This window comes from Lycorma delicatula, chromosome 2 (assembly GCF_047948215.1).
Source record: "Lycorma delicatula isolate Av1 chromosome 2, ASM4794821v1, whole genome shotgun sequence".
NCBI lineage: Eukaryota > Metazoa > Arthropoda > Insecta > Hemiptera > Fulgoridae > Lycorma > Lycorma delicatula.
In genome coordinates, this window is record NC_134456.1 from 107,174,349 (window position 1) to 107,194,721 (window position 20,373).

Genomic DNA, 20,373 nt, shown 5'->3' on the forward strand with positions numbered 1-20,373 from the left:
AGGAAAGCTACTGCGCTACTGTATAGATCAATAATTGTTATATTCAAATAAAGTAATAATCAGGAAACAAAAAATTCATTGTTTTTTTTTTATTTTATATTCTTATAAATATATAATAAAAAATCATCTGTATTAGTATATGTGTAAGAAAAAATAAAAGTTAAAAAGATTGACTTAGAATTGAATCTAAGACCTTTCATATGAAACTGGAACACTCTTCACTTGGTTGCTGCCATTGCTGTGACTTTAGATAAATGTAGGGAAGTTAGACAGGCAACTTGAATATACAAAATCCTTAAATGGTGTTTACTTTAAATTGAACCAAAGTTGGATCTATATTTGGAATTTAATCTTTAATATATCCCTACGTTAAATTATATTAATAGTTAATTGATGCTTTGCAAAATAGTCAATAAACTATTTTTTAAGCTAACCATCTACCCTCATTAGTAAAATATCAGTAAATTTTCTGAATAATCTTATCGCTTCCCATATTGAAGATGTGCTGGAGGGCATGAAAACTTGACGTATTCTGAGAATTATAACTGTACAGTTCTGTAATAACTATTTTGTAATATGATATATTAAGAATAAGCAGGTATAGTAAAATAAATATATATATTTATGAAAAGGTAAAAAGTTAATACTTTTACTTATTTCTGTTGTGAAAATTGAACACAGTATGATATTCTGTATTATTTCTGGACTTTTCCTGTTAATTTACCCCCCACCCATGTTATTTTTTACGTACTTAATGTGTCTCCTGTGAATAGTTGATTAGCTGGGGGCCAGTAAATTGCTATTTCATTGAAGGGATAGATATTCGTGTTGTTCACTTGTTTCTTCCACAGAAATTCACACAGGTAATTGGCTAGCATGCTCATTAAGTGCGTTCTCTTGTTTTTCAATTTGGCCTTAGCGCACAACCTCTTTCTATTGCTTGGCGTTTGCACCGGTTGAAGAGCTAGCAGATACAATCGAATGATTATTTAGTGTGTGTAACTGAGGTCCCATTTCGGTTCATATCCCTTCTTTTCACCACTTCATGTGTGAAGCTATTCATCATGTTAGACAATGTTACAGCATTGCAATCAGAAACTGCAACTAGGAAATGTTTTTTTGATTCTATGTACGAGGCGTTTATTTTAAGTAGGGGCTTTTTTCAGTTTGTTGCCATTACAAGCATTGGAAATTGATGGCACTAGTGTAGCATGTTTATTTATATTAGCACTCATCCGTATGCAATAATAGGTTTATGTTAGTTGTGTATAGCCTGGCTGAAATGAGTGCTGCAAGTTGTGAAGTCCGGTCAGCAATTCATTATTGGCGAAAAACAAATCTGCTGCTGATATTCATAGAGAAATTATCAATTTGTGTGAGAATTAACTGACCTAGTGTTATGTGCAGAGATAAAATTCGCCAATAGTTTCATTTGTTTCGTGGAGAAAGAACGAATGTTCACAATGAAGATTGTAGTGGTTGCCCAACTGTCATCACAGATGAATTGATTGAAAATGTAATAGCAAAAATCCATGAAAACAGATGGCTTACTATTTCTCAATTATTGATTGAATTTCCTTTTGTTACGAAATCAGTAATTTATGACATTTAAACTGAAAAACTGGGTTACAGAAAGTTGTGTTCCACAGGAACAAAAATGTTGACAAAAAACACAAGAAAAACGTCGTGCTACAGCTTAAATGTTTTTGAGATGCTAGGATGATTTATGGAAAGATATTGTGATCGGTGGTGAAATGTGGATATCTTATTCAAATGTTGAGATAAAGCAGCAATCGATGCAATGGTAGTATTCATCATCCTCGTAGCCCAAGAAGTTTATTGCTATGGTTGTTGATGTTTGGGAGCCACAGGGATATTGCTCAATTGAATTTCTTGAATGTGGAAGAACTGTTAATGCCTATATGTTCTGTGAAACGCTTACAAAACGTAAATGTTCATTTCAAAACAAAACTTACAGAAAGCTAACCGACGGGATTTTGTTTCTCCACAATACCGCATGACCTCACACGACAAAAAAAACCACTGAACAATTGCGATAATTTTGTTGAGAAATCTTCGAACATCCACCTTACAAGTGATATTACCTTTTTCTCCATTTAAAACAATGGCTTGCATCACAGAAGTTTGAAGATGATGAGGAATTGCAAATCAGAACAGTTGGTTTAAATTGCTGGCGGAAGAATTCTTCAGTAACAGAATAATGAAGCTGGTAAATGTAATTAATTATTCTTATCACCGATTGTAGTTTTATTTTTTCTTGTAAAACTTACCTCGTATTTATTTGGTGCACCCAAGTATGAATGAGCAACAGTATGGTTTAATATGACCATCTTGAGTCAGTTAAATATGTGTTTGCTTGTAATGGTTTTGTCCAGTGACAAGTACAGCAATTACACCTAGACCTATCTTGACGAGCCAAGTTCCACAGTCATTTCATGACTCAAATGGTATTTTTATGTAGGTTGGAAGATATGTTTTTCTTGAAAAAAATGTACAGCACTCATTATCAACAGGTAGTGTAAATGCAAAAAATTCATATTGAACAGCGCACAGTCCTGAAGAATGATTGGTACTGATTTGAGAACTACTATTCAGTGATTATAGTTATCACATAACTGTCCAGTATGCCCCGATAGCCATATGATAAGAAAGGGGGGAGAGATTGAGCCATGTGGAACAAAAGGAAATTGGGAGATAGCGGGGAATTAACAGAAAAGATCTGTATTCTCTTCTAAGGGGGGAAAAAGGTACTTTTCTGGTGTTCCCCCACTATCAAATACTCTCTTCTTTAAGTTGGGCTTATTAATATTGGAAAATATAAACTTAACCAGGTTGCTGATATGACAATTTGTTCAACTGGGTTGACAGAAAGATATGGCTCTATATTAATATTATAAGTAATCTTAACATATCATTTGCTATGTTATTATATTTATCTTGTGGTGTAACAGATCTCCACAATCTTCTTTGTTTTGTGTATTGGCCAGACAGTAGACCAAAATACTCTAAAAAAATTTTAGCCTGATTAACTGTAAAATGTCTGTACAAGTGATCCACTTGTTAATATCCATTATTGTTGTCTTGTGCCAAAAATCAGAAAAGATTTGCATTAAAGTATTATGGCTGCGATCTGGAATTGCAGTTAGGGAAAGTTTATTTACTTGCCTGCTTATTCTGCTGAATACCTATTGCTGAACTGGTAATCTCTTAACGCTATATTTTCTTTTTGTAAATAGCAACTCATCTATTTTGATAACTTCACCCAGCCCTCCATTAATTGTAGAACATGCTAAAAATTTAAACAAAGCTCTCTTTTACAGAATTTAATGGCTACCAATTCTAAGGACCTCTCCTGTATAAATTTTTAAATTATTGAATGTGAACCAAACCCTTGTAAATGTGATTTGTACATTTATGATACCTTTAGTGTTTTTCTCTCTCCTCCTTCATAGTAAAGTCATTTAGTGACCTTCATGATTCATTCATTGTTCATAATAACATATTTAGAACTGTTGAAAAAATGTTACAGTATTGGGTATGGAATAGATTGTGGAGCACAAAACAACAAAATTGTTGATAAATCCATTCCTCTTTCCTTTAACAGTAACAGAAAAATTACAACTAATAAATATTACATAATTTATTTATCTTATTAAACAAAGTAGCCACCTTCTAAATTTCATTTCCAGTAGATAAAATTGCTATTTAAATGTGTAAACACAAACATTCATTACTTGAATGATATTGGTTCCCTAAATAATAATATATTTGTATTAAGTATCTAAGAAATTCAAAACTTTTACAATAAGAACGTTAACAAATAAGTCTGAATAAAACAATCACAATTGCTTCTATAAGACAAGTTTTCACAAAAAATTAGTAACCATATATAAAAAATGTATTAATAGTAAAGATTTTTAAAACTTTTTTCAAGTAATAATATGTAACTTGTTTTTAGGCATTGTTATATATTTTTATAATCAGTAAAACATTTGTTATTAGTATTCATTGAATTATTTATTTAATTAATACGATAGGGAATCTTATCAGAAGTGATAAATCCGAAATTAATTTCTATACTGTATTTTTTTTTGGGGTAGTGTTGACATAATAATGGTTAATTAAAAAATAAACAATTATCCTATAATAAAACATGCCCTAAACTTATTGGATTTTAGATACATTATTTTACAAAATTTATTAAAGTAATATCAATAATACAATTTCTCATCTAGTTGACCTCTACTTGTGCAATCAAAAAAATATTTAAGAAATATCAACAGCAAATGTTGAAATTACTCATTACTTCTAATTTCTGTTTAAACTTACTGATTACTGTATCAGAGCTACAGTTTACTTGCAGTTAATCTATCTCTTAAACAGTTAATTTTTAAGATTTAAGGCTGCTTTATGAATGATTAGAGCTATCCAGTTAAAAGTCTCATACAATTTTGATGATAAAGTTTTTTGGTTTAGGAAGATTCACTAGGATTTTTTATGGAATTACAACATTTAATTAAGTATAAAAAAATAAATAACTGATAAGATGAGTAAAATGATTAGTATTTGAAAAAGATGATTTGTGTATGAGCTTGTTACATAATGGATGAAAGAGAATCTAATACTCGCTTACAATAAACAAGACAGTATAATTCTTTAAATTCATGATGGGAAGGTAGATGATTATAGTGAGTGGCTTTCCCCTGTAAAAATGCATTCCCATATGGCATTGTGCATGATAAAAATGACTGTTTCATACTGCATTTAATTAAAAATAAGGGCAGGTTATTTTTTCAACTTATGCCTTTTGGAATAATGTGTAAATGGCCAAATTCATTTTAATAAAACATGTAGTATGATTTTATCTTAACCTTAATAACTTCATTAAGTTATCTTGAATTTTTCCAGGATACCAGTCTTAACAAAATAGTTATTTTTCTCTTAATATAAGTAAGTGTTTGTATCTTACAAACTCATTAGAAATACGACAGGTTATCCAGAAAATAAGTTCCAAAGAGCTATTTAAAAACAAAAGATTCTAGAACTACTCGCATAAAATTTTTATTGCTCTGACGTACAGATTTAACTCTTATTTTTCTGCATAATTGCTGCCTTTATTGAGGAACTTATAATAGGGGGCACCAGAAGTTGTGTCACCACAAGTATCATATTAATAATTTTTTTGACCTCATCATGGAACTGTCAGCCAGCAAGGAAGGTTTCAACTCAACAGTAGATAGTTGTTTGGTGCAAGAGCTTTTCTGTTTGCAGGATAATCGAATTGCTCCCAGCCAAAGTCTTGCGGAGGTGTTGCATTCTGGCAGCAGTGAGCAGGGGGAGTCAATCCCCCTGCTCAATTACCAATTGATTATGAATCAACATAATCCCCCTGGTAAGCAAGCCATGTTGTATGTTTTGGATCACGACACAATTTTTTCAGTGTTTCACAATAGATCACTATTGTGTAGCTTTAAGGAATGAAGTGAACAAGCAAAGTTCCTTTTTGTTTCACCAAAAACACTGTGCAAATGATCTTCTGAAATGAAAATATCAGCTTCGATTTTTGTCTTTCTGTGGGCAGTGAAGTGTGCCACAAATTGTTGTTTAATTTCAGGCATTGTATGCAATACCAATGTCTTGTTCTCGGTGATTGTATGGCCCAAAATATCGTCATGTGTTCTGTGTATAAAGTCAAAAATGCCAGTATGCTGCCCATTATTTTATTTGTGATTGTTTTTGTAATCATCTTATGTACTCAGCTTGCACTTAATTTTTGATAATTCAATTTCTCCAGCACAGTATCTTTTAGAAATTAATATGAATACTGGTAAATGTATGGAAAGAGATATAACAGTGAATCATATGTTCTTTTTAATATAACCATCACTTGTGCACATCAAATCATGTAATCAAAGATTGTCACCAGTTTTGTTCATCTTTTTGCATATGGTGTCCATTAGTCATACTTATCTCTATAACATGAAATCAATCATTGCATTTTCTACATAAGTGTCAAAAATGTAATTGTGAACTTCAACCAGTTCAACGTTCCTTGCATTTAAAATACAAATCGTAGATTGTATTTCACAATTGGTGGGTGTCTTGATTTTCTTAATCATTATAAACACGCACAAAGGAGCATACAGACTAGATAACTGAATAAGAATGATATCAATCCCTTCTTAACTTTTCAGGTGAATCGGCACACATGCGTAAAATTATGGTCGTAGAGTGTTAATTTGAAATAATCCGATTTTGGATTTTGTGAGATAGTCAGACCAAACAAAGCCCTTCAGAATTAGAGCTTATAGTAAATTGTTGAGTAAAATATGTAAAGTTTTTTTTATATGGTAAATAAATTAATAAAGTTTTAATTCAAAAATTAATAAAAAATTTTACTTTCTGACCTACTCTGATTTTATCCCGAAGTTGTTACTTTTTATAAGTGGACACTTGTACCACTGTGATAAACATTTAACAGTACGCAATGAAGCTGCAGTCAGTTTTCTTATATATTAATTTAGGGCATTGAGATTTGTTAACCTATTTCCAATCCTTCACTTTCTAGGATGCTATCTCTTATTTTATTTTGCCTGTATCTAGCAGAACTATCAGTTCTTAAGTATTGAAGCACTGATACCATTTCTAACAATATTGATGCAAAACTTCACAATTAATAGCAATTGTAAGGGGTTGTCTGTATTTTTTAATCTCAACTATTACCAATGACCATTGCCATTTATTCTTTGTTGTGGTCCAAAACGAACAATTGAAAATTAAGGGAAATGAAGATACAAGTTGAAATTTTCTAAAAATTACAATAAACAAACTTTGTACTTTTTGTTTAAAACCTTCATTTTATTTTTATTTTATCATATATTTTTATGTTAATTTCTATAATTTTTTCTTTTTATTCATTTTACCAAAAATAATCGGACTTATTTTACTGCATACTGTTTTATCTATTTGATTATGAAACATTGTATAGATACAGTTCTTAACCGACTAGTTGACTGAATGAGCAATTCTGTATTACTAAATAGGATTTGGATATTACAGTAGGGAAGTGGTCTGGAAAAGATGGTTTTACACAGTGATTGGCCTGATGTACAATAAAGAAGTTTGAAAAATGTCATAAGGTACAGGAGCCTTTTTTCAGCAGTATAAATTGGTATCGTGTAAATTTTACATCAATAAAAAATTCTCAGAATTAGTGTGAGAAAAATTTTATTTTATTTCTCATGCCCTTTTTGTTTCTATTCACATCAAAGAAGATATTCATGGTATTTTAATATTTCATGTTAGCTCTTATCACATAATGTAAAACAGTATTTATAATAGCTATATTTTTATTAATTATTATTTGGTTCACGTTATAATCACAACAGCATACTACCTATAGTACATACATGTGAAATCTAAAGACAAGTCCTCTCTCCAAGCTTTTTCTTTCTTTTTCTGTTTAGCCTCTGGAACCACCATAAGGTATTACTTCAGAGGATGATATGTATGAATGTAAATGAAGTGTAGTCTTGCACAATCTCAGATTGACTTTTTCTTGAGGTGTGTACTTTTTATAAGCCCAACCACCAAAGTACACCAGTAACCATGTCTAATATTCAAATCCGTATAAAGATAACTGTTGTTACTAAGATTTGAACCGTAGAAATCTCAACTTCAAAATCGGCTGATTTGCGATGATTTCACCAGACCAACCCGGTGGGGTCCCTCCAAGCTGCCTCCTCTACACTAATCCTATAACGTGGCATGCATAACATGTTCTACTGGTTGCAACAAAAGTATGCATAATTTAATTTCACTTCAAAGAAAATCATAAGATTATAGCCTGTAATAAATAAAAACTTATTTTACTCATTGTTGCTGTTTATTTATAGCAAAACTTTAGTTTAACATACTTGAAAAAACATATACTTTCAAGAAATAATTAAATAAATTGCTTCATTTGCATCTTGAACAAAATATTAGGCATAAATAATTTTATTTGTAATAGCAATTACCAGAACATATTCCGTTACTATAATAGTGATGTCATAATTACATATGGTGCAAGTCATTGTAAATTAATTGATGTGACTCTTGGGATACACTACTACGGCTGCTGTTGTGAGAAGTCCTGAGTGATGTAAAGAGCAGTGGAGGGGATGCCATAGTTTACTATGATTCCCCTTCAGATATTACACAGACTATAATTGTGTATGCTATATTTTGTTGGATTTTTTTTTTTGTACTAATAAATGCATATACTTCAGAGTCATGCTATAATACTGCCTAAAGATAATTACTTAATATCCAAAATATCAATTAAATGTTACAACTTCTTTTTTAATTAGTCAAAATTAATTATCACTTTAAATAGATTAATTGTGGTTAACTCAAAAAGATATACTTTCATGGATATTTTTTAACACTTATTTCTTCTTTTTTTTCAGATAATGGCTCCTGTGCAGTGAATCCTATTATAAGTATAATCTATAATGTAGCCTTTTGTGTACAGTTTCATCTCCATTGCAGTTTACATTTGTCATGCAGTTAGAGAAGATTTACATTCAAACTCAGGTAAATTGGTTTAATTTTTAAAATATAAATAAAAAGGGAGGATATGTATAAATGTTATTCTTAATTGTTTGAAAATTAAAAAAAAAAAAATTGTGTAAATGTTATTCTTAATTCTTTGAAAATTAAAAAAAAAAAAAAAATTTAATGAATGAAAACATATTTATTATTTTTTTAATTAATACAAACATCTTGTGTATGTGCGTGCATATATGTATGTGTATGTGTGAAATAATTTTCATTTGTTTCGAAGTCAATGTCGGTGATAACCTCTCTCTCTTTTTCTGTTTAGCCTTTGGAACCACTATAAGGTATTACTTATAGTAGTTCCAAATGAGTGTATGAATGATAATAATGAGGATGATGTGTATGAATGTAAATGAAGTGTAGTCTTCTACAGTATTAGATCCACCAGTGCTGACCCACCGGGTTGGTCTAGTGGTGAACCCGTCTTCCCAAATCAGCCGATTTGGAAGCCGAGAGTTCCAGCGTTCAAGTCCTAGTAAAGCCAGTTATTTTTACACGGATTTGAATACTAGATCATGGATACCGGTGTTCTTTGGTGGTTGGGTTTCAATTAATCACATATCTCAGGAATAGTCGAACTGAGAATGTACAAGACTACACTTCATTTACACTCATACATATCATCCTCATTCATCCTCTGCAGTATTATCTAAACAGTAGTTACCGGAGGCTAAACAGGAAAAAGAGAGAGAGAGATCGACCAGTGCTGAGATGTGTGGTTAATTGAAACCCAACCACCAAAGAACACCAGTATCCATGCTGTAGTATTCAAATCCATATAAAAGTAATTGCCTTTACTAGGATTTGAACCTTAGAACTCTTGACTTTGAATTGATTTGTGATGATGAGTTCACCACTAGACCAACCCAGTGGATTGGTCCAGTTGGTGATAACCTTTTTTTTTAACCTCCAGGTCCACCATTAGGTATTGCTTCAGAGGATGAGATAAATGATTTCATGCCTCATGCCTGACTGGGATTCGAACCCGGGACCTCCAGATGAAAGGCTGAGACACTACCACTCGTGCAGTGGAGGCTGGCTAGTCAGTGATAATCTGGTTTTGGGAAAACACACACTGAAAGTTTTAAAAATTAACTAAATTAAAATTTTGCAAGATTGTATCATTACTGTTTATATCTGGAGCTGTTGAGACTCAGCAAAATCTTTAACAATTTGTATTTCATTTATGATAATTTTCACTATTGAAGTTTGTTTTTCCATCAGTTGAAAACACTCAGTAGAGAATATGAAGAAGTAAGAGCACAGTCCATCAAAAAAGTAAACATTTCATTACATCCTTTTTCTCTGTCTTCATAAAGAATACATTTTTCTTTGCCTGTAATTATTTTGTGTTTAAATTTACTATAACATATTTAGTTTTATAGTGGGATAGAAAAAAGGGTTAAGAAAAATTCTCTATATAAGTGTGCATTTCAGAATATACATTTGCGATTGTCTGTAAACTCTTGAGCTTGAAACACTATGAAGTGATTGGATTTTAGTCCTCCATGAACAATTTTCTTTCATTCAAAAATTGATTAATTTTGCCCAAATTATGATAATTATTAAATATTCATAAATATTTTTATGAGTCTCGGAGCATTATTTTTATTATTTGGGCTAGCATACTGGAGAGAAAAAAAGGCTGAAATTTTATTTTTATCTAATTCATTTATGTAAATGTCCTTGATAAAAATGCATTGGTTGGGTTAATTTGTATAACAATATAAAAACAAAACAAATGCGATAAAAAAGCAGCCTTTTTGTATTTTTTATATGCATAATTTTTAAATATTTATAGATTATATAAATTTTAAAAATAAATAAGATTATACAAAAATATAAATTAATTTAAAATTGCATAAATAATTTTTATATACAAGGACTATTTATAAATTAACACAGTCAAGTAATAAAAATAAATTAAAAAATGTTTACTGTACACAAAAGTTACATATAAATTACATTACTTATTGACTTAATCCCTGCCAAATTCACATACTTGTCATATCATGATACTATCCCAATCCCATAGGTGAAGACACCACCTACCTTGTGATGCTTCTAGTCACCACACCACAACCCCCTTTCCTAGCCCTGATGGGCTTTAACAGGAGTCGTCTTTCACCCTCTAACTTTTTACATCTCATAGTATTAAGCCAGGCCTTGTTGGGATACCACTGATGTAAATGCCTCAGTGTAAACATTTACATCAGTGTTTTATAAACTCAGCTTTTGCCTTCGCTGCAGGCATCATCCGGACATCTTGAATGTCCTAAATCGTTGCCTTCTGAGCTAGCTAACCAAGTTCACGGAAACACAAACCCCACACCTAGTTCTACATTTTATAGAGCCAATTCATGTGTAAATGTCTCATTAATTTGAGACAAATGAATAATAACAAACTACCAAAAATGTTGTTAGCAACAACAAAATTTATTCCTATTCCTTAGTGAACTCAACTTCAGTTCATACCCTTGACTTGGTTTCATTATGGACTCCGGTCTGGTCTACCAGAGAGAAGCAGACAGACCTCTTACTCCTACTCAGCTCTTGCAAAGTTCCACATGACATTTACTTTCACTTACCACAATCATCGAGATGCCACTACACCTCACAGCTGCATAGCTGCGTGTAAATCCATGCCTTCGACAGTGCAGTCCCACAGACAGTGATGCTTGCTTATTCAAAAACTGCCCTTATCAAAACGATGCTACACCTCATAACTGCATACTTACCCATACCGTCAGCAGTGCAGTCGTCGTTCCACTGACAGCTAACATTAACAATAATCATCATTACTTTTACTAACTAACCGTGGCTTGATGCCAACACACCTACCTCCGGCCAATCAACTGCCCAGGCAGTCCCTAGCCAACCAACGTTCTACTCTACTATACTCCTTGCTGTTCTGCTCAGGGCAAGGAAACAAAGGAAGCCAGCCACAGTAGTCCATTCTCTGCGAGTCTTCCAGTTGACTTGCCAATCAAGAAAGGTATTCACTCTCTTGAGCTCCCTAACAACTCTGGTATGTTCAGCTTCGTACTGGGGACAAACATAAAGGACATGGTCCACAGTGTCGTCGACCCTACAGTCCGGGGGGGGCAAGCCCAAATCAGCCAAACTATTCCTGAATGCACCACATCCTGAAAGGAATTGAGTTGTGTACCGATTGGGGGAAACCCACCTAATTGCTCACAGCTCCCTAACATTTGGAAATATACTATGCATGTATCAACCAGTAGAAGAATCGTTCCACCTAACTTGCCAAGAGTCAAAACCTTGCTCTTCAATTTCTCGTATACGCCCACAAGTAAGAAGGTCTCCTTTCTTGGAAGCATACCGCTTGCTACGTTCCGTAGCTAAATTTTCAATGGATTTTATGCCGGCGATCATAGAGATTGCCTCTCTCGAGACAGTTCTTCTGTAGCCTTCGACAACAGCTAACAATAGAAGACATTGGACTCACAATAAAATGTCTCGATAACATTGTAATTGTAAACAATGAGCCCAGAAAGGCACAGCATACAACATTATGGCCTCACAGACACCTTTGTAAAGTATACGTATGGTGCGATAATTCAACCCCAATCAGGATGAATGACTGTACGAACCAAAGAAAGCATCTATAGCCTTCCTTGTGACAAACTGAAGGCGCTCTCTGAGTTGATGCCTCTCATCAAGGATGACACCCAGATATTTCTGAACGGTAACACCTAATCGGAAGGCCATCCATCACGACCCACGGGTGATGGTTCATGGCTAGACGACCTTTAAGAAGCATCATAGTGGTTTTGTCCACACTGAAAACCATCTTATGCTGAAGATTCCACAACATTAATAACTTACACGCCTGTGTTGCTCTGAGTTCTATCTCAGCACACAAGTTACCCTTGACCAGCAGCAACCCATCGTCAGCATAAGCCACAATGCAGCAGCCATTGGGCATCAAAACCACATTAGAGAGTCGAACTCAACAACCCAATCAAGTGGACCTAAAACACTGCCCTGTGAATAACCTTTTGACAGGGTCTTTCCTACTTCTGAGCCGCCATCATGAAGGACGACAGTTCTATTGCTGAAATAGCTTGAGAGAGTCTCAATCTCATTTTGTGTGCAACCACACTGCTGCAACTGAAACAAGGCAGAGGGCCACCACAAGTTATTGAAGGCCCCAGATTTGTCCAAAAAGACACGGAGTACATATTTGCAGTTGCTGGTCAATGCCAAATACATTACCCTAAGAATAGCATCCTCTGTGCCCTTGTCAGAGTGGAAACTATACTGGTAGTCCATCAGCATATGGTTAGAAGTCAATCTACTATTGATGCAGAGGTACAAGACCTCAAAAACCTTACCTATTACAGGCAAGAGCATCAGAGGCTGGTAAAAAGAACTTACAGTGGGGTCCTTGTTGCTACCTTTGAAGAGTAGTTTCAACTCAACACGTTTCCAACACGCTGGTAAATGCCCAGCAAAAAGCATCCTATTAAAAACCGTAGTCTGGGGACCAAGAATCACTGGCAACGTGCGAATGAGGTGTTCCACTGTGATACAATCATATGCGGGGGGCTTTATTCCTAGTCAGGTTACACTTGGCAGACCTTTGCTTCAGTAATCTCAGAAGGCAAATTCTCTGAGCGAAACCTACAATTTCCCTTCGAACACATCAATAAGAGGTTTCACCAACCTCAGTATCATCTGAAAGTAGGTGGTTCATCAGAAGAATGAGGACATGATCTTTGTCTATTACAACACCATCCTGAGTCAAGAAAGCTGACAGAAGACTGTCTTTTTTCTTCTTATGCCCAAGAACTCTATAGACAACACCCCATGGGTCTTCAGCACCAGGAATCACACTTAGAAGACCTACCCTTATGAAAATACTCAGTCCTTTTCCGATGATAGTCCACAAGCAAGGCTGCACGTCGATCAGGATCATCTTCACATTGTGCAGTTCTCCTGATCCGGCTCACAGTCTGCTTCATCACGGTTAAGTCCCAAGTCCATCATCCAGCTACTCTTTCCCGACCAGTACTCTGGGAATGGGTATATGTACAATAAATTTCATTACCTCAATCTGTTCTAAAGATAAAATTTTTATTGAAAAAAAAAAAAAAGAAGAAAATGACTGACTGAGGAAAATGAAACTGGATAGGGCATTTGTCCACAGAAACTTTTGTTTAATTTGTTGCCCAGAATCAATCCCTCTAAGTTTAACCGACACCTACCAGTACACTGTATATAGAGCGTAGGAGATGCTCGGTTAGAACTAAGTTTTAATTCTGAGAAGTGAGTTTCAGGTAATTCATTTTTTGAATAATCTTATCCTATTGTGTAATAAATATGAATATTACCTTTTTAATCACCTCATAATTAAATGGCTCCACCCATTTGTTAAATGTTAATTCAACCTAATCCATGATTTAAAAAAAATTGTTTTCTACATAATTTATTATATTCATAGATAAAATAAAGATTGAATTTTGATTGTTTTGTATGTGACATTTGAAAATAAATGACATTTTGCAAATGGGAGTTTATATGTGGAACTGTTTCCTTTATTTTTTTATTTTTTATTGTATTTTTCTATGCATTCATTACAGAGAGAGAATGAGAGAAGAGAAAATCGATTTGACAAGAAATCAGAATCTATTACCTACTCATAGTAATCCTTTTTTAGATTTAGAATTTTGTTGTTACTATGACTTTTTACATTGCTTTTCTGTCCATAGTGTTGGATTATTGGCGTCACATTTTGTTTATATTGTGCATGCATGTTTAGGATGTGGACTACGCAGCAGAAGCAGTTGCAAGAACAGAATCAACATCTACAGCAGCAGCAACAGCAGCAGTTACAACAGAGTACACAAAATCAGCAACAAAGTGGTGGGGGAGGTGGTGTAAACAACAATTTACGCACTCTCGGTATGACTTCAGCCATCAGTCTTGCTGGCCCAAAACCAATTGATATACAAAGAACAGTGGAATTAGAAGAGGCTTTAAAACCATATAATGTCTGTGAATCAGACGAAGAACTCAACCATAGGTAAGTAAAAGTATGTTTATTTTTTTTAATAACACATTTTATTTAATCTTTTAGCTGATTCACCACATTGGCTTAAAGCTTGTCCATGGAAATGTGCAGGGAGATTCACTTAGTGTTACTGGTGCTTTCTTAGCCCATGCTACCAGGGAAAATAATGAAAAAAGTTCATATGAACATGGGCGTGGAAGCGCCAATTTATATGGCTAGCTAGTAAAAGATTTCACCCTGATTCCTGGGCAAAGAGTGAAACATAACAAAAGTGAAATTCTAGAAACCCAGATTAAGGAGTAGGGTAAACTTGATGGTTTCTTATGTTTTTGACCTCAGAAATTGTATAAAAAGGTTCCAGAACCATATCCATTAATTTTCGTAATATCTGACATAAACAGAAAAATTTGTTGTCTAAAAACATGTATTTTACGTTTGTAATATAAAAACTTTGTTAAATGACTAATAAATACATAAAATTTATTATCAGTGCTTGTAGAAAGTTTAATTTTGAGAAAATTGATTTAGAATGACCCAATAAAATACAAATACAAGTTCAAGAAATTTGATACCTATAAAATTTTTAAATGTTATCAACTACAAAGAATAAAGTTAACATACAACTGATAAAGGAATGCATTTTTCACATTGAAAATGTCTCTCATGAAAGTGACAAGTATACTGATTTAATGAAGCATAAGTTTTCTGAAAAGTTTGCAAATTAACCTGTTCCTTACCGCAATGAAGTTCAAACCTTATGAAATTGAAAAATTTTGTGGAACAGGCTCAATTGAAGACACTGATCGAAGTGGAAGAACACCTAAACTAAACAAACAGAAGCTGCTTGATATTTCTGATGCTATTACCGAAAATTCATCAAAGCCAAAGCATACATTATCACAGCAACAAGATATCAGACTTGCTACCGCACATAAAGCTGTAAGAAAAGAACTGAGACTTTTCTACTACATAGCAATATGTTCAAGAACTGAAACTACAGATCATGCCAAAAGGCTAAATTATTGTTAATGGTTTAAATGTTTTATTGACCAAAATTCCGTAGGTAACCTGGACATTATGTTTTTTACAGATGAAGCCTGGTTTCATCTGAGAGGGTATATTAATTTACAAATACTCAACTTTGGTCAACAACTAATCCCCCGTGAATTACGCAAAGCAAAAATTTGACTCATTCAATGTGAGTAGAATATGCATTGTGGGTCCAATCTTTTTTGAAAATATAGATAGTAGTGATCATTATTATGCTGTTCTAATAAACTTCATTAGTCAACAGAAGTGGAAATCAATCAATGTTGATTCCAAAAAGATGGAACCACAGCTTACATAGCTAACAGGTTAATGACTTTGTTATGAAATGTCTTTGGTGAACAAATCACTTGTAGGCTACTTTCTATGAGGTCCCTAGGTTACTTTCTATGAGGAAGCAGCAAAACAAGCAATGTAACGTAACAGACCACTAATGTTTGACAAACTAAAAATCGTAACTGTATAGGTACAAGACATTGCAGTAGATCAGTTGGTTCAAATGTTAACAAATTGAAACGTGTACAGTGTTGTTTTGATGTTAAGAAGATCGTTTTCATAAACTATTCCAGTTATTGTAATATCTATAAAATAATGAAATAAAATAACATGGTAATAATTAAGAAGGTTTTGTCATCACACTTTTATAATTCCAGTGCACAGAAACTTTCTGAATGCTCTGTAACCAACACTTCATGTGTATGAACCTTTCTCTTGTGTACAGTACGTTTCATCCAACCCCACATCAAAAAATTCTGACTGTTAGATCAGGTGATCTTGGTGGCCCACCATAGCCAATTCATTACTTTGGAAATTGCTCATTTAAGTATGCCAACATGGCACGTGAGAAGCGGGGAAGCGCACCATCATGCTGAAAGTACATGCAGTTTTTTGTTGCTAGAGGAACATCTAACAGGATCAGCAATTGTTTCTTAAGAAATTGCAATTAAATATCAGAATTTAGATGTCCTGGGAGAATGAATGGTCCAATTAGCTGATTATAAACTAGAACACATCACACACTGTAGCTAAATTGTTGCTGGAAATTACATCCTACTGTGTTAGGATTGTTTTCTACCCAAGTGTGTTGGTTGTGGAGATTATTAATGCTATTCTCAGTAAACTGAGCCTCATCAGTAAATAAAACAAACCTGTACAATTAGCACTTAATGTACAGTTGTAATATTAGAAACGAAGAGAAGGAAGGATCTCATGGTTGAAGGGTTTATACTAGTTGACTATGATAAGAATACAGGTTGTTGTTATATACTTACTGTCTTCCACACCATAGACTGGGAAATTATGTACTGGGAAAGGCGTTGTGTACAAACAACTGGACTGGGTTGAGCTAACCTCAACAATGGTTTCATCAATATCAGCATCTTGGTGGGCAGAACGGTCGCATTGAGTACTAATGCTGGGAAGTGTGTACCCATTTCTCATTGCATATGGAATGTTCCACTAATTGTTTTAGGATTTGGAACTCTGCGGTTTTGAAAACGTCTGATATTCTGTAGCAGCAGCAGTTGCATTTCCATTTCCATTAATACCCATAAGATAAATAAAGGCAAAATAACAAAGGTATTGCTGCAGTATGACATTAATTAAAACACGCACACAATTAATTAAAGTACACTGTATTGATGATAATTCACAGCAGTCGTGCAGAATATGCAATACCCTGATAACATGACATAAATGCATTCTTGGCCAGCTGATTTCTGTTACCAACCTAGGAAATCATAAATTCTTAAATTTTCAGTTTGACAGTAAATGCAAAAAGATGCTTAGTTTATTGTCTGAATAACATTAGTACTGGATTTTTTATTTAAGTTTTTAATTTCATTTTTGTCTTTAATACAGCACTGTTCTCTGTATTATTGCATTTTGTAGGAAAGCAATGTGCTTTGTACATGTAATTCCTTTGTTTTCATATGGTAAGTGTTAGTAATAAAATCAAATTTCTTGAACTTGTATTTGTTTTTTATTGAGCTATTTTATATTAATTTTCTCAGAATTAAATTCTCTCAAAGTTTTGATAATACATTTTATGCATTTGTTAGTAATTTAACAAAGTTTTTATATTACAAATGTAAAAAAAAAGTTGTTTTAGACAACAAATTTTTAAGTTTGTCAGATATGAAAATTATTGGCTATAGTTCTGGAACCTTTTCATGCAATTTCTCAGATCAAAATCATAAGAAACCATCAAGTTTGCTGTACCCCTTAATCCTGAGTTTGGTAGAATTTCAGTATTGTTATGTTTCAGTCTTTGCCCAGGAATCAGGGCAAAATCTTTCACTAACTAGCCATATAACAAGCTAATAAAGCATTTCTGGACCCATGTTTATATGAACTTTTTTTTTGTGCAAACAAACATATGAATATAAATATATGAAAAAGGGTACATAAAATGGTAAACTGAAGGGTTTGTTTACATAGATAAGATTTTACATGTAGTCAGTTTTAAAAATTTTTGTTTTGTATTTACATTAAAAGTAACATGTACTCTCTTAAGCTCTTACACTTGTAAGAGAATTGATTTATTTAATAAAATTATGTTTACTTATTGGAAAAAAAGATGTATTTCTAATTTTTTTGAAGATAGATTATTTTTTAAGTTGTTTGTAACTCTCCTTATATGATACCATTACATTTTTAATCATCACCTGTTTGAAATTTATACTTCATTAAATGGATGGGTGGATTAACTAAAGGGTCTGGTTGTCTCACTCACCAAGCTAAAAATTCCATCTATCATTTTCTCAATAAATTCTATTTTAATTGTGCTAGCTGATAAGACACTTTCTAATAAAATATGTTTTGTTTATATTAAACTGAATATAGACCAGACTTAGCAGACGGATAATCGAACTTTTCTGGAACAAGAAAAGCAGACCGAACTGGTTATACGAAGTACAGAAAGACATGGAGGAATTAGACATAACCCGTGAAAACCGGAAACTATGAGAAATTAAAAAATAAAGAAACAAGATTCCTATCAAAACCCAAGAAAACAATAAGCCGGGTGTACTCTGAACAAGAAAGGGCAAGAAGATCTGAAACCCTTAGAAATTACTGGCAAAAAAGAAAAGCTGAAAAACAACAAATCAGCAAGAAAAGAAAGAACTTGCAAAAAAAAAAAATGAACTAAAGTGATTGATCCATTATGGTCTTAAAAGTAATAAAAAAAAAAAAAAAACTGAATATATGAGGTGCAACAATACAGTAATATGACTGATGTGATAAAAATCTTTGCTTGTGTTTTTTGTCAGCTGTAGTGTAATCTCTTTCAAAGTAGTTCCCTTCTGCTTTTACGCACTTACTCCAACACTTCTGTCACTCCTGGTAACATTTCTGGATTTTTTATAAAACCCTTGTCACAGCATTTTGGACATCTGTTGTTTGAAAATAGTGTCCCTTGACCACCAATTTGACTCTTGGGAATAAAAAAAAGTCACTCAGTGTGAGATCTGGTAAATAAGGTGGCTGCGGTAGTACTGAAATGAGTTTTGTGCTAAAACTGCTGTACAGACAATGCAGCATGAGATAGCACATATTGTGATGAAGAATCCAATTCATACCAATGTTTAAATGGAGATGGAAGACTCATTTTTGAAGTCTTTGCAGAAATATTGATCAACTGTTTGACCAGGAGGCACCTACTCTTTATGAACAAAGCTATCGGAATTGAAAAAACATACAAGCGTGCATTTCACTTTTGAATTCGACATGGCAAGCTTTGATCCCTTTAAAAACTATTGCGAACTTTGACATTTTGTTTCTGGATCATACTAAAAGAACCAACTCTCATCACTAGTGCTAACGCAATTCAATATGTAACTGTGGGTTGATTTGTACTTGTTCCAATAGATCAGCTGCCACATTTTTCTGTGCATCTTGCTGTTGCTCTGAGATTTTTCAGGATCATTCTCACATAAATTTTTCGCGTGCCCAGATCTTCTGTTATTATTTGGCGAACAGTTTTCTGATTGATGTCACTTCTTTGGCAATAATTTTCACAGATAACCTCTGATGGGATCGTATGATTTCACACACCACGGCTGTTTTGACATCTGTCCATGAGGTTGATAGTCATCCACTGCTGTATTTATCTTCAACATTCATTCTGTCTTTACAAAACATTTTATGCCAATGAAAAACTTGGGCTCTTGACATAATCTCATTTCCAAAAGCCTTCTGAAGCTTACTATTGGTTTTCATCGCATTCTTACCAAGTTTAGCACAAAAAGAAATGGAATACCGTTGTACAATATTTTGCAAATCCAATTCCGTGACTAGAGACCAAAACACGTGTTCACTTATTACACCACTACTCAAGACTGAGAGGTTGTATGAATATCCTGCTTGGACTATTAGTGGCAGAAGATCAAAATTAAAGGTAGAGTGTCTATGAAGGCTGCAGGGTTGCCACGTTTTGCTAAAAACATCAGTATCATTACTTTTATTGTTGCACTTCATATTTTATTCTTCTAAACAGTTCATGAAGTACATCCACATAAATATGCGGAAGTTCTACATAAGTTCTCTGAAAGTTTGAGGAAACTTCCATATAAAAATTATCTGATTAGTATATTATTAGTTTTCCAGGTTTTTCTTTGTGAATTTGCCTGTAAAAGATGTATGTCATTAGAGGGGTGATTGTCTTG

The 20,373-nt window shown here is 33.4% G+C and overlaps 1 protein-coding gene across 9 annotated transcripts in view; it reads left to right on the forward strand.

Annotated features, from left to right (window-relative positions):
• Positions 1–20,373, forward strand: part of hrg (poly(A) polymerase hiiragi) — a 109,049-nt gene that overhangs the window by 11,840 nt on the left and 76,836 nt on the right. For all 9 annotated transcript variants that reach the window (XM_075355943.1, XM_075355940.1, XM_075355941.1 and 6 more), the window contains exons 2-3: positions 8,472–8,598; positions 14,408–14,671. In XM_075355943.1, coding sequence (XP_075212058.1) covers positions 14,409–14,671 — 263 coding nt within the window. In that variant the 5' untranslated portion in view covers positions 8,472–8,598; position 14,408. The remainder of the gene's footprint in view (positions 1–8,471; positions 8,599–14,407; positions 14,672–20,373) is intronic.